This window comes from Pongo pygmaeus, chromosome 2, assembly GCF_028885625.2.
Source record: "Pongo pygmaeus isolate AG05252 chromosome 2, NHGRI_mPonPyg2-v2.0_pri, whole genome shotgun sequence".
NCBI lineage: Eukaryota > Metazoa > Chordata > Mammalia > Primates > Hominidae > Pongo > Pongo pygmaeus.
The window spans coordinates 203596788-203611897 of NC_085930.1; the positions used below are offsets into that span (position 1 = coordinate 203596788).

Sequence of the window (15110 nt, forward strand, 5' to 3'; positions counted from 1 at the left end):
GCTCTCATCTCAAACCAGGCAACAGCTCTCACTGTTCCCTGCCTCTTGCTCTCTTCAGATTTCGCTGGGCCAGCTGCCTGAAGCGCTGGCAGGAGTATGTCCCTCTTCTGCACGACCTTCAATAACTGCCTGGGGCCTCCTTCATCAACATGCACACTCCTCACTCTGCCCCAGGGCCCTGCAGAATCAGCTCATCTGGGCTTCCAGCCTTATCTCTTCCTCCTCATTGCCCCTCCACAGCCCTGACCCCTCGTCCTTGCCCTTCCCCATTCCTTAGCTCAGGCTCTTCTTGCACAAGTTTCCTGCTCTACCTGGAGCCCTCCTTAAGGCCCAAGATCCAATGCAGCCTTTCTCGCATCCGGTGCTTCCTGCCGCTTCACCTCTTCTGAACTCCACAGCACTGGCCTGCGCTGGCCTCTTTCTGCCTTGTGTTTTCATCCCATGTGGCTGATTTGTCCCGGTGGCCAGGAGCTCCTGGGGGCCTGCTGTACATCTGGTTCCCTCCTCCCCGCTGCCCAAGCCTTTCTCCCAGGCCAGTCCACAATACAGCTGGAAACCAGGTAGAAGGCTGTGCAGTGGCTCAGCCGGGGGCTACAAAGTGTCTGGGAGCAGGAGGGGAGAAGCGGCTAGAGGGAGGCTCAGAGGCTGGAAGCCTGAGCATTCTCGGACTCCTTGGCCCTGAGGACTGAAGGGAGGGGGAAGAGTGAGTGAAGAACGCGCCCACCTCCTGGGCTGGTCAATGCGCTGATGAGAATCAGGGGGAGTAGGGGACAGAGCCTGGTTAGACGTGTCTGTGGTCGACAGGAGGACATGGGGCTCTGAGCAGGGGGTATCAGCCGGGGCTGAAAAGAGCTGAGCCCAAGAGGAGAGCTGGGCTCATTACCAAAGAGGAGGCATCCACACACGGGTGCATGGGAGGCTGCCCGGGGCACGGGAGGACAGCGAACCCTGAGACGAAGCTGCAAGAGGTGGCCCAGGAGGGTTGCGGGGGTGGCCGAGCCAGGTAAGAGGCCGGGCATGGTGGCTCACGCCTGTAACCCCAGCACCTTGAGAGGCTGAGGCGTGTGGATCACCTGAGGTCAGGAGTTTGAGACCAGCCTGGCCAACATGGTGATGAAACCCCGTCTCTACTAAAAACACAAAAATTAGCCGGGCGTGATGGCGTGCGCCTGTAGTCCCAGCTACTCGGGAGGCTGAGGCAGGAGAATCGCTTGAACATGGAAGGTGGAGGCTGCAGTGAGCCGAGATCGCACCACTGCACTCCAGCCTGGGCAATAAGAGTGAAACTCCATCTCAAAAAAAAATAAAAGTAAAAATAAAAAAACAAGGGAGAACAGCTCTAGTGAGTGAGCAGCTCGCACTCAGCTGCTGTGAGAATGAAGCTGCCACTCAGCTGGCCCAGGCTGCCCCTACACCTCAAACCTTTTCCTTCTCCTTAGCAGCAGCCATCATGTGTGCTGAGCAGGCAAAGCCACCCTCCCCTCTGGGGGCTTTGTGTCACAAAGTCGAGCGTCTGGGGTTTCCCTTCCCGAGGCTTCGTTTTATCTCAGTTTCTCCTGGGCGCAGCATGGAGGTGGGTGCTGGCCACAGGGTCTCCCACACACCAGTCAGAACCCTGCCCCTATGCTTTCTGGTCATCTCTGCTTCTGTCACATCCTTTTTTTCTCTATACCAATTTTAAATGAAATTCCAGGGAAATAAATTGAAACAGACATTGGGCTTTTGAGCCAGATGTCAGAAGGCAGTGGCCTCCACTTTGTATCACTGGGATGCGGTGAATAGACCTCAGGGTGCAGGCGAGAACGGTTGGGTGTTACATAATGGGGAGGCATCAGGGCTGAGGATATTTTATTCTCCAGGCTGTGGTGCAGCTTTTGAGGATGCAAAGCATAAGGATGGCCTTGTTAGGCCGCACACTCCGGGAGAAGCGATGAAGGAAGAGGAGGAGGAGGAGACTCTGGTTAGTGAAGCAGACCAGACTCCACCCCCTCACCTTGGGGATATAACCCTGTCCCTTGCATGTGAAAAGCCAAGGCTTCGGAGACTCAGCTCCCCTCCGCCCCCACCTGTCGCCTGGTCAGTCCCCAGAGGCCCCCTTCCCCAGCTCCTGTATGCGCTGCTACTAGGGCCCCGCTTCCCGAGCCTCAATAGACACGGTGAGCCGCAGAGAACCGCAGCTCGACCTCAGGTCCCACTCCTGACTAGCATTGTACTGCAGTCCCAGGGAGCCCTGCCGAGGAGAGAGCTGGACGTTCAGCCAGCGACACTGGGCCTGGTCACAGGCGAGCACCACAGTGCCCTCGGGGTTGCTGTAGGTGCACTGGCTCCGGGCTGCCCTTTCCTGCACAGCCAGATCCCAGCTGCCCCCTGCCTTGCTTTCATCCAGCCACGTGACCTGGAAGCCCAAGCGGTCCCGGGTGACGGGACACACTAGCTGCTTCTCATTCAAGGCGGGCACCACCTGGCCTTTGAGGTAGGCAGGGCCGGCGCAGTAGGTCTGGATGTTCAGGAGCCGATCAGTGTACTGCTGCAGCCAGTTGAAGAGGTAGGCCAGGTGGCAGTCACACTGCCAGGGGTTACCGTGCAGGGCCAGGTTGAACAGGTTATAGTTGTTGTTGAAGATGCCCTCCGGAAGTGTGGTCAGCTGGTTCTTGGATAGGCTGAGCAGCTCCAGCTTGGACAGGTTCTGGAAGAGGGCTGGGTGCAGTGCCGTAAGGTTGTTGCTGCCCAGGTAGAGTTTGACCAGCTCCTCCAGGTCTCTGAAGATGCCAGCTGGGAGGTGGGTAATGGCATTGTATGAGAGCATGAGGGAACGCAAGTTGGACAGGTGGGCAAAGGCACCCTCAGCGACAGTCTCCAGCTGGTTGTGGGTCAGAGACAGGCCGACCAGGCATGGGGTGTGGGCAAAGAGGCCGGCAGGCAGGACCCGAAGCATGTTCCACTGCAAGCTCAGAAAGGTCAGATTACCCAGGGAGGAGAAGATGGAGAGCGGCAGGTGCGTGATGGCGTTGCGCTGCAGCCACAGCCTCTCCAGGCAGAAGAGCTGGGAGAACACCTGAGGGGGCAGCTCCGAGATCTTGTTGCTGTCCAGGAAGAGCTCCTTCAGGTTGCCCAGTTTGCCAAACACACCCTGGGGGAGGCCAGAGAGCGCGTTGTTGCTCAGCTTCAGGGTCTGCAGGCTGGTGAGTGGGTGGAACAGCTCCTCCGGGAGCTGGGCCAGGAGGTTCTGGGCCAGGTTGAGTGTCTTCAGATGGGTCAGAGGCTGGAAGAGCCTCCTGGGCAGGGCCTGGAGCTGGTTCCCCTGCAGGTGGAGGGACTCCAGGGCAGCCATGTGCTGGAAGAGACCCTCGGGCAGGGCCTCCAGCATGTTGAAGTTGAGGGTGAGCTTGCCCAGCGAGGTCAGGTTGGAGAAGATGTCGGTGCTGAGGTTCAAGAAGCTGCTGCCTGTGACCTCCAGGTCCTCCAGCCTGGGCAGCCCCCCGAAGGCATCTGGCCTAAACTGGCAGAGCTGAGTGTTGAGGAAGACCACCTTGGACAAGTTGGGGTTGCTGCCAAAGGCTCTGGTTTCCAATGTGGTGAACGAGGTCTCCACAAAGATGATGTTTTTGGCGTATGGCGGGATGTCCGGCGGGATGGCGGCCAGCTCCTCATCCGAGCAGAACACCTCCTGGATGAAGCAGTCGCAACCCACGGGACAGGGCTGGGCAGGCCTGGCCAGGAGCAGGAGGGAGGTCCAGAGCAGCCAGGCTCCAGGGAGCATCTTCTAGATTCAAGGAGGGAGAGAGAACAGGAAGAGAAACTTGATCATCACACAGCACGGCACAGTGACCAGGGCACAGTGACCAGAGCACAGTGACCAGAGCACTGGACAGCGAGCTCGAACATGCGGCAGGACCAAGACCCAGGGCTTTGGGGCTTTCTGTGTTCTTCTCAGACTGGGGAAAGAAGTGGAAAGGAGACAAAAAGGCATGGAAGAGAGGCACAAAAGGAGACCATGGGCATTGTGGAATTTTTTAAGATAATATATAGGATATGGACAGATGATTCCTGAGTTGGAAGCTCTTCGACCATAACTCTTCCTGAGTTTCCAAATCTCAGCACACGTCAGAGCCAAATGATGCAGCGATCCTGGCACCTGCTCTTTGCACAGCTGGTGGAGGGGGAGTGCAGCCACAGAGATGAGGTGGCTCCTCAAAACTGCTGCTGAAATGCCCACCTCTGCCCACCTCTGCCCACCTCTGCCCACCTCTGCCCACTCCTCCACGGCGGGGCCCGAGGAGCTTTCCAACATCATGTGGACAGAAGGACCCCAGACCTGGGGATTCTACAGAACAGTAGATTTCTTTAAAATTCTCTAAAATTCTCTAGATTTTCTTGTTTTTTAAAAAAATTTAAAAACAGTATATTTTCTAGCATCTACTCACAGGTCACAAATTGGTGATGCACCTTACAAATATGCTTTATTTATCCCTCAGTGACATTGTTCATATAGGAATCAGTAGCCAACATGTAAAAATTGGAAAATGTCACAATAACGGTCTAGGTTTCAGAGTGATCTGGGGACAGTGGGCCCGCATTTCCACATAGCAAGACCAGCTGGGGCTTCGTGGCCCCTGCCCTGTTAGAGGGTGTGTGCCCTCCAGGCCGCCACTGTTCCCATGCAGAGCGCTTATTCACATGGCTTGCAGTGGTCCTAATTCCATGAGTTCAAATCTTAGGTCCATCGCTTTCTAGCTACGTGACCTTGGGCTTATTGCTTAATCCATCTGTGCTTCAGTTTCCTTATCTGTACAATGGAGATTATAATAGTCCCTACCACGTGAGGGTAATTGTTAGGGATTAAGTGAGTATATATAGGTAACAGTTTTACATCAAGATCTGGCATAGAGTGACTAATTAACCACATTATTGTTAAAGGTTGCAAGCTACCTCACTACAGAAAAGGTTATTTGAACACCAAAAAAATAAAAAATAAAAACAAAATGCTCTTTAGACGGAATACACTTGAATTTACCAAAAATTTTAAAAAGAAAGAAGCCCTTTCACGACATAATCCTAATTTTTCTTAATTAACTTCTTCTCAGTAAAAGGGGTCCGCGAATCGGTGTCCGCAGTTGCAGAATCTGGGTCCCTAGCTCTCCTCGCTGGCTGTCTCTCTGCTGCCCTCTGCTGGTGCCTCCTCCACCTAGAGATTCCGCTTCTGGCTGAAGATCTCCCATTAAACTCATGGGCTTAGGACTCAGTGCTTATTAGGGGAGCCCCCTTTACTCTCCCGCTCAGTCACTCGGTGACTCTCAGTCCTTCCAGGAATGTTCTGCCTCATCATTAGAGAAGGGACAACTTCTCCCTGAGAAAATGCACACCTTCCTTTAGGCTGCTCTAAGGCATGCATAGCTAAGTGAGCTTGGGGAGGCGGTAAGGAAAATCTCTACCAGTAATAACCGCTGGCCTGGGATTGGAATCTGACTCCTGCAGCCAGGCGCAGTGGCTCACGCCTGTAATCCCAGCACTTTGAAAGGCCAAGGCGGGTGGATCATGAGGTCAGGAGTTCAAGATCAGCCTGGCCAAGATGGTGAAACCCTGTCTCTACTAAAAACTACAAAAATTATCCAGGTGCAGTGGTGCACATCTGTAATCCCAGCTACTCGGGAGGCTGAGGCAGGAGAATCGCTTGAACCCGGGAGGCAGAGGTTGCAGTGAGCCGAGATCGTGCCACTGCACTCCAGCCTGGGCGACAGAGTGAGACTCCATCTCAAAAATAAATAAATAAATAAATAAATAAAAATAAAATAAATAGAATCTGACTCCTGCAATCACCTCTTCCAAGAAAAGGAAAATGTCCCTGCCACTTAGGACATGTGAGGGAAAGGAACAAGCCTCAGGCAAGCGTGTGCCTCCTGGCTCTGTGTCCCTAGACCCCAGCTACAGAGTTAGCATGAGACTAGAAACAGACAGAAAACAGTGGGCCTGGCTGACGAGGCGTGGGGTAGCCACTGTCCCCCAACACACACCACACACACACACAGCTGCCACTAGCACCTGGCCTGCCCCCGAGGCACCTACACAAAACCCCTAGGGGTCCTGAAAGAAGCCGCCCCTGACCCTAGGAAGGAGGACCTGGAGGTACGTGTCTCCACCTTAACACTCAGCACAGGCACCGAAACAATGGGTTTTCATGGCAGTCTTTTCTGTGTACTCGTCTCTCTACGCCCAGAGCAGCAGTGACTTCCTTTGGGCTCAGGCAGTTTTTTTTGTTGAATGGAGCTCTCCAAGGCTGAGAAGAGCAGCTTGGGAGGCAGAGCCGCTTCCCCTGGGATGGGCAAACCTAGAACGAATGACTCCCAGCCAGGCTGCCAAAGCTGCCTCGATTCCTCCTGAGAGTAAGAGGGGAGCAATTTTGTTTAATTTTATTATTTTTTGAGACAGAATTTCACTCTGTTATCCAAGCTGGAGTGCAGTGGCATGATCATAGCTCACTGCAGCCCCAATCTCCCGGGTGTAAGTGATCCTCCTGCCTCAGCCTCCAAAGTGGCTGGGACTATAGGCATACACCACTGTGCCCGGCGAATTCTTATTTTTACCATGCCATAATATGATCATTGTGCCAGTCCCTCTTCCTTGCTAGCCCCGTTGGTCATTGTTTCTCAAAGGCTATTTCCAGAAAGTACTCCCCTGGAATGATGGGCCAAACAACGCTGGGGCCTGCGGGTCCCGAGACCAGCTGGCCTCCTCCCAGGGAGAGTGAGGCAAGGCCCCGGGGTCTTCACAGCAGGGCTTGGCTTGTGGAGCCCAGATCTCCTGGTTTTGTTCATCACTCCTGCCAGGAAAACAGGGCCAAAGCCGGAGTTGCACCATGGAACGCTCGAGCCCGCTGGGGCGAGGATACCTCTCTGCCGAGCGAGCTGAGCTGCTCCCTGGCTTCCCGGGGTCTGTGCTTCTAACTTTTAATCCGTTGTCATTTGGAAATAATGTGCTTTACACATTTCCAACAAAGGAAGGAGCTCTAGGATTCAAGCCTTGAATCAAAGCCATGGCACTGGTGGCACAGAAAGTCAAGTGCAGGCAAATCAGCTAAGGCTCGGGAGACGCGGGCAGAGGGAGAGACATCTCCCTGATGTGGGGATTTGCCTGAGGGGTCAGTTCCCACCTGCCAGTTCCCAAAGCTCCCGCAGATACATCTTGATCCTCAGCGCAAACATAGAAGTGCCCAGGGCAAGCAGACTGGGGCTCCCGGAGCTACAGTGACTGGCCCAAGGAAACACAACACAGAAGCGAGGGGCCAGGGCCAGTCCTGACAGCCTGGGCTCTGCAGGGTCCTTGCCGTGACACCACCAGGCTCTGTCCCAAGGCAGTGGAGTGGGTGGGGTGGGCAGGCCCGCTCCTCGTATCTGCAGGTCCCAGGGAGAACATCGTCTACCTGGAACTCCACCCACTGTCTGTTCCCTTCTCTTCCCCCCGACTCTCCTGCACTGTGAGTGGAGACCCCACACACATTGCCCCTGGGCACCCCACAGGTCTAAGACTGTACACTTCTGGGGCATGGTCAGCATAGGGAAGATGGACCCGGGGAGGCAGCCCACGCAGGCCGGGGTCCTGGGCACCCAGAGCGTGGTTGAAAATGGGGGCACAGCCTCCAGATGGGCATGTGTCCTTGGCACCCCATGGGGGTGGTATCATGGGGGGAGGAGGGCCAGAACAGGGCCCTGTAACGTTCAAGGCAGGACTCCTCTTGCCTGGGTCTACTGGGGCAGGGGGCGGGGAGGCAGGGATGGTTCTCACAGTGAGGGCACAGAACACTGACAATTTCCAGATGGTCTACTCCCAGCCCGAGCCCCATCCTCACCTCACTCTGGAGTGGCTACGAGTCAGACAGCCTGGGTTCAAATCCTAACTCCCCTCCAGCTTAGCTGTGTGGCTTTGACTGCGTTGCTTAACCTCTCTGTGTTTTGCTTTCCTCCTCTTCAAAACAATGAGCACACTACTACCTTCCTGGTGGGGATGTTGTGAGGATGGAATGAGAAAACGCAGGGAAAGCTCTAAGCTCAGGACCTGGCACATGGCAAGTGCGTGGCAACGTTAGTGACCCTGATCTTCCGAGCAGTGCAGCCCCAGCTCTGTGCTGAAGCAGTCATGGGTTAGCTAGGGAGAAACCCATGAGATCATCCAACCACCCCACTGTGAGCCAATGAGACGCCTCTCCACAGCACTCCTTCTAGCCCTTTCCTCCAGCCAAGGGAAAGAGCTAGAAGGTTTAGGGGAGCGCAGATTCTGAGGGCTCTGGCTGGGAGCTCTGGACTTGGTCCCCTTCCCCAGCCCGGCCTCAAGAAAGCAGGTCACTGGGGAGCTCTGGAGATGAAAGCGTCCCTCCCTGGGAACTGTGGAGGCTGGCCCCCAGCGCCACAGCGGGGCAGCAGCCAGAGCCTTTCTGCTCCTCATCTGGGAATAAGACCAGCAAATGCCCACAAAAATGTTCCACACTTTCAGCAAGCCAAGGATGTCTGGCTTTTTAAATGGGTTTTTTTGGGGGATAGGGAGGGTTTGGCTGGGTGCAAATGAGCTCCTTCCTCTCCTCAAATTGCTTTTGGGAGGGTACGTTTCTGTGCATACCTCAAGCCAGTCTGTCATCCACCACAGAGCTAAGCCTCACTTCTTCCAGAGGGTGATGGGACCTAGAATGGGGCCTAGAACCCTGGCCCCAGACACCCAGGGACTGCCACCCGACACTGGCTCCATGGATGTCTGCCTCACCAACAGGCCTGGATTTGGCCATTTGGGCTCCAGCTCAGCTGGAAGCACAAAGAGGGGCTTCTGAGACTCGTCCAGAGTCCCTGGCTGCTCCCCAAACCTGGTCCCCTCTCTTCTCAATCCAGCAACGTAAGTCCAGTGGCTGAGATGGTCAGGTTTGCCCTGGGTCCCAGCCTCTGCTCCTGCTCTGGCCAGCCTATCCCATCCTCTGCCCAGTTCAGCCCACCCCATCCTCTGCCCAGTTCAGCCCACCCCATCTGCTGCCCAGTTCGGCCCACCCCACCCTCTGCCCAGTTCAGCCCACCCCATCTGCTGCCTAGTTCAGCCCACCCCACCCTCTGCCCAGTTCAGCCCACCCCATCCGCTGCCCAGTTCAGCCCACCCCATCCTCTGCCCAGTTCAGCCTACCCCATCCACTGCCCTGGCCAGCCCACCCCACCCCACCCTCTGCCCAGTTCAGCCCACCACATCCGCTGCCCAGTTGTGTCCCAGGGAGTGAAACCACCTCTCAGAGTCCCAGCCTCTGCGTCTGTAAACCAAGAACGACCACGATAACAATAATCATCATAATACCTCAATCCCAGCATTGTTAGGGCTATCGTGGCTCTCAAATGAGATAACAGGCATTGGGCCACAGCAAAAAAATAGAAACAACCTAAATGTCCAACCTGAGGGATTGGTTACATGAATCATGCTACTCGGATATAATGGAAACCCTCTCCGCTATGTTTAAAATTATATTACAGGCTGGGTTCAGTGGCTCATGCCTGTCACCCCAGCACTTTGGGCGGTGGAGGCAGGAGGATTGCTTGAGGCCAGGAGTTTGCAATCGGCCTGGGCAACATGGTAACGTCTCATCTTTTCAAAAAATTATAAAAATTAGCCCAGCATAGTGGTGCATGCTTGTAGACTCAACCACTCGAGAGGCTGAGGTAGGAGGATGGCTTGAGCCCGGGAGGTGGAGGCTGCAGTGAGTGGGTGATTGCTCTACTGCACTCCAGCGTGAGAGACAGGGGGAGACCTTGTCTCAAAAAAATAGAATAAAAAATAAAATTTTAAACAAAATTTATTATAGATGTGTATTTATGGACAAGATGTTTGCAATATCTTAAGTGAAATATATGAAGTCTCAGAACGCTACTTTTCCATTTTTAAGGTGTATTTGTGCACAGAAAACATAATAGAAGCTTATGCACAAAATATCTGTGGTGGGGTCTGGCACGGTGGCTCACACCTGTAATCCCAGCACTTTGGAAGGCTGAGGCAGGAGCATCACCTGAGATCAGGAGTTCAAGACCAGCCTGGTCAACATGATGAAACCCCGTCTCTACCAAAAATACAAAAATTAGCTGGGCATGGTGGCAGGCGCCTGTAATCCCAGCTACTCAGGAGGCTGAAGCAGGAGAATCACTAGAACCCGGGAGGCGGAGGTTGCAGTGAGCCGAGATCACGCTACTGCACTCCAGCCTGGGCAACAAGAGCGAAACTCCGTCTCAAAAGAAAAAAATTTGTGGTCATTACCTCTGAAAAATCGAATTGTGGATGATTTTAATTTTTTCCTTCTGCTTAAAAATATATGTTCCACATTTTTAAGGAAGAAACATATCACTTTTGCAGTAAGGTTGAAACCTATTTTATTCTAAATATTGAGATAAACATGTAAAATGCACAGCACAGTTCCACATAGTACGGGCTTACTTAACTCTTTCCTTCCTGGCAGTGACGTTGCAAAGGCCCAAGGGAGCTTGTCTATCCGCCATGTTAGCTTCTGGAAGAGAAGACAGCTGACAGGTTGAACTAAGAGGCCGTTGTGAACTGGGCACTATGCGACCCTCCAAATTTATACCCACCCTCCCAGGCCAGTGCAAGTCACACTTCCCCCATGAAGCCTTCCTTGACTACCTTTTTTTTTTTTTTTTTTTTTTGGAGACGGAGTTTCACTCTTGTCGCCTAGGCTGGAGTGCAGTGACGCCATCTCCGCTCGCTGCAACCTCCGCCTCCCAGGTTCAAGTCATTCTCTTGTCTCAGCCTCCCGAGTAGTTGGGATTACAGGCTCCTGCCACCACATCTGGCTAATTTTTGTATTTTTAAGTAGAGATGCGGCTTCACTGTGTTGGCCAGGCTGGTCTCAAACTCCTGACCTCGGATGATCCGCCCGCCTCAGCCTCCCAAAGTGCTGGGATTACATGTGTGAGCCACCGCGCCCGGCCCTTTCTTGGGTCCTCGGATCCCTCTTGTACTGTGTTGAATGTTTGGGCTCTTCCGCTCTGTTTTCCAGTCAGTTGCACCCACCCGACTGAGCCCGTGGTACTTCAGTCTGTGTGATGTCTCTGCAAGCAGCTCTGCACCCCAGCACCTGGCTCAGGGCTGGGCACTGAGAAGGCAGTCAGGCCCTGTGTGCTGAATTGAAGGGAATGTGTCTGTGGCTTTCAGTGACTTCGCATCTCAGGCCTTACTCTCATCCTGCTTAGTAGCAGGGGAAAGCACTTTAGCTCCGCCAGTGCCCCCAGCTGGGATCGGATTCTGACGCCATCACCTACTAGCCGTGTGGGCTTGGGCAAATCACTCCAACTCTCTAAGCCTCAGGTTTTCCAGACTTAATTATCACCTCTGCCCTCAGAGTTCAAATTAGCACTCCATTGGATGATAAATAGGCTAAATAAGATAGTAAATATAAAGCCCTTAACACAGTGCCTGGCACATACTGAATGTTCAATAAAAGGTGGCTCCCTGCAGGTTTATTTCACCGCAAACTTTATTATATGAGCCAGCACGCTTCTGGGAAGGAAACCAGGAGCTAGTTATCCTTGGGCCTGAGCTGGGTGCTGTGGCGTGCGCTTGTAATCCCAGCTACTCAGCAGGCTGAGTGGGAGGATCACTTGAAGCCAGGAGTTCAAGACCAGCCTGCGCAACATAACAAGACCCCCATCTCAAAAAACAACAATAATTATATGAATAAATAATTAATAATATTTAGTATTAATATAGTATTAATAAGTAATTAGTAATACTATTTATTATTATTATGCCAAGACGACAAGTATAAACTAGGCAGAACCGGCCAACCTGGACATCTGGTCACCCTGCTTATCCTCTACTCACTACAAGCCTTGTAGGCCGGGACTGGCAGATCTTCATCTCACAACCCCCCCGCCCCACCTTCCTCCTGCCTCTTCCAAGCAGCGCCCTAGCTGAGCACCTCCGGGACTTCTCCTCCCAGGGCAGGGGCCCCCCGGAACTGCAGCCTGCCTGGAGCTGCGGAATGCTCTGAAACGGAGGAGATCGCAAGTTCCCGTTCCTGCCCCCACGTCCCTGCAGACCCAGGAGCCCTTTAGCGACCCCAGGAGCCTACCGTGAGGGCTGAGTGGGTGGCGCCGGGCTGCCCTGTCTTCTTCAGGAGCAGAGAGGAGTCTGGTGTGGCCTGTGGTCAGCTCAATCCAGCCCCAGCGCTGATCAAAGTTCCAGGCAGTGGTTCCTCCCCTCACGTGGTCCCAGCGTCCCCGAATGTCACCAGGGTCACAGGACGGACGGCAGACGGCCTTGGCAAGGCCTCTGAAGATTACAAAATGACCCTGAACTCCTCCCATGTACAGAGCCCTGCCGGGGCCAAAATCCCACCGAGGTTGCAGGGTTGGCACCTTCAGGACCCCGAGGACACTCAGAAAGCCCTAGAGGTTCCCGCAGGCGCCTGGGTTGGTGAGGACTGGGATGGGGTCCACGCTCACACCCATACCTGTGAGCAGAGGCAGAGGGACTGGGAGCCTGCCTTCAGCATCAGGCCCCTGCTGGGCTCTCAGCGTCCGGAGGCATTTCAAGAGGGCTGCGGATTTGTTGTTTTGTCTTGTTGTGTTTGTTTGTTTGTTTAATGAATGAACTTTCTAAACCCTTCCTGAGTTAGAAGGGGGAAAAGCTATAGGGAGATGAATTGGGGCCCAATATGGAGAGGAGTGCTCACACACTCAGGGCTGGCCGAGGATGAAAGATGCTGCTTTGGAAGGGAGGTATTTTCCCGTCTCTGGAGGTGTGGAACCAGGGCTGCAAGACACACGGAGTGTGTGTGTGCTGAGTGTGTGCGTCTGGGGGTGTGTGTGTAAGTGGGTGTATGTGTGAGTGGCTGTAGGGGGTGTGTGGTGAGTGCATGTGTGGGGGTGTGTTGTGTGTGTTGTGTGTGTAAGTGGATGTATGTGTGAGTGGGCGTGTGTGTGCGTGGGTGTAGGGGTGTGTGTGGGGTGAGTGCATGTGTGGTGGTGTGGTGTGTAAAGTGGGTGTATGTGTGAGTGGGCGTGTGTGTGCGTGGGTGTAGGAGTGTGTGTGGTGAGTGCGTGTGTGGTGTGTGTGTGTAAGTGGGTGTATGTGTGTGTAGCGGTGTGTGTGGTGAGTGCGTGTGTGTGTAAGTGGGTGTATATGTGAGTGGGTGTGTAAGTGGGTGTAGGGGGTGTGTGGTGAGTGCATGCGTGTGGGTGTGGGGGGTGTGTGTGTAAGTGGGTGTATGTGTGAGGGGGTGTAGGGGTGTGTGGTGAGTGCGTGTGTGGGGGGTGTGGGGTATAAGTGGGTGTATGTGTGAGTGGGTGTGTGTAAGTGGGTGTAGGGGTGTGTGTGGTGAGTGCGTGTGTGTGGTGAGTGCGTGTGGGTGGTGTGTGTGGAAGAGGGTGTACGTGTGAGTGTATGTGTGTATATGTGTGAGTGGGAGTGTAAGTGGGTATATGTGTGAGTGGGTGTGTGTGAATGGGTGTAGGGGTGTGTGTGGTATGAGTGGGTGTGTATATGCATGAATATGTCTCGTGTGTGTAGTATGAGAGTGTGTGAGAAAAATGTGTGGTGAGTGATGTGTGAGTGTGCAGTGAGTGTGCGTGGGTGTGTGGGTGTATGTGTGTGGTGTGTGTGTGCAGTGTGTGGGTGTGTGGTGTGTGTGGTGAATGGATGGGTGTGTGTGAGTGTGCAGTAGGTGAGTGTATGTTGGAGTATATGTGTGTGTGGTGTGCGGGTGTGTGGTGTGTGTTGTGAACGGGTGGGTGTGTGTGAGTGTGCAGTAGGTGAGTGTGAGTGTATTGGGGTGTGTGTGTGGTGTGTGGTGAGTGGGTGTGTGTGTGTGTGCACTGAGTGTGAGTGTGAGGGTGTATGTGGGTGTGTGGTGAGAGTGTAGGAGTGGGTGTGTGAAGGCGTGAAGGGTGAAGGGGTGACCTGGACGAGCAATCTAAGACCGTTTCAATGCCAGGAGTCTACCATTTAAAGTAGACTGACGGCTTTTTCACTCATAACAAGGTATTGATTTTTATCTCATGCTTTTTATGAGTGCAAATTCATGTCTCTTTTGCACGTAAGCTGATTGCATCAGCCAAACTGCAAAGGTCTAATGGAGTGTGGCAAGGAAGTGTGTTTCAGTGGCGATATGCCACAAATGCACTCTGGCAGAGGACAGCAGGAGCCTCTCGGATGGAGAAAGGCAGTGAACAAAGTGTGCCCAGCTCCCCCTTGGCGGCCCCCAGGCTGGCAAGGGCGGGATAGTGGCTGGGAAAAATGGCTTGTGTGGGGGCACTCACAAGCAGGTCTGGGAAGAGCCTGGCACTGCCCTGTACTCAAGGTTCTCAAGCCATCCACACTCGCCTCCAGCAACACCATTTGTTCATTGGTCAACGTGGCCTGGTGAACAAGAGAAATTTGGCATTGGACAGATCTAGGTTTGAATTCTGACTCTTCAACTAACTAGTCAGTCCTTAGACAAGTGATTTAATCTCTACAAGTCTCTGCATTCTCATCTGCGGAATGGGTGTGGCAGAAGGCCTGGGGAGGTAGGAGACAGAGAGAGAGAGTGTGTGTGTGTATAGGGTGAAACATCTGTGGAAGTGGACTTGCATTAAAAATTTCAAGGATCAGCCAAGCGAGGTGGCTCACGCCTGTAATCCCAGCACTTTGGGAGGCCGAGGTGGGTGGATTATGAGATCAGGAGATCGAGACCATCCTGGCCAATATGGTGAAACCTCATCTCTACTAAAAATACAAAAATTAGCTTGGCGTGGTGGTATGCACCTGTAGTCCTAGCAACTAGGGAGGCTGAGGCAGGAGAATCGCTTGAACCCGGGAGACGGAGGTTGCAGTGAGTCGAGATCGCACTACTGCACTCCAGCCTGGCAACAGAACGAGACTTTGCCTCAAACAAATAAACAAAAAAATTTCAAGGATCTTCTGAAAGAAAAGGGATGGAGATTCTAACTCCTTTCCCCCTTATCCAAAATTCCAGAAAGCTGTTTGAGTGTACTAAGGTTCAGTGGCTAGGGAAGGGCAACAAGGCCCTGCCCCGCTCATCGGAGGGGCCCAGCCCTGTAATATGGTGCACATGACTGACCCCTGTCGGGCTTAATCTCCTG

The 15110-nt window shown here is 53.6% G+C and overlaps 1 protein-coding gene across 4 annotated transcripts; it reads right to left on the reverse strand.

Annotated features, from left to right (window-relative positions):
* Positions 1 to 1831: 1831 nt before the first annotated feature.
* CPN2 (carboxypeptidase N subunit 2) lies at positions 1832 to 12215 on the reverse strand. Of its 4 annotated transcripts, none has more exons than XM_054481533.2 (3): positions 12098 to 12202; positions 10449 to 10513; positions 1832 to 3760 (listed from the first exon to the last, which is right to left on the reverse strand). In XM_054481533.2, exons 2-3 carry the CDS (start codon positions 10503 to 10505, stop codon positions 2123 to 2125), a joined length of 1695 nt encoding a protein of 564 aa, XP_054337508.1. In that variant the 5' UTR covers positions 10506 to 10513; positions 12098 to 12202; the 3' UTR covers positions 1832 to 2122. The 4 variants fall into 4 exon arrangements, with proteins under 4 accessions (XP_054337508.1, XP_054337507.1, XP_054337511.1 ...); XM_054481532.2 differs by having other exon boundaries at positions 1832 to 3763; XM_054481536.2 differs by lacking the exon at positions 10449 to 10513 and having other exon boundaries at positions 12098 to 12215.
* Between the last annotated feature and the right edge of the window lie 2895 nt (positions 12216 to 15110).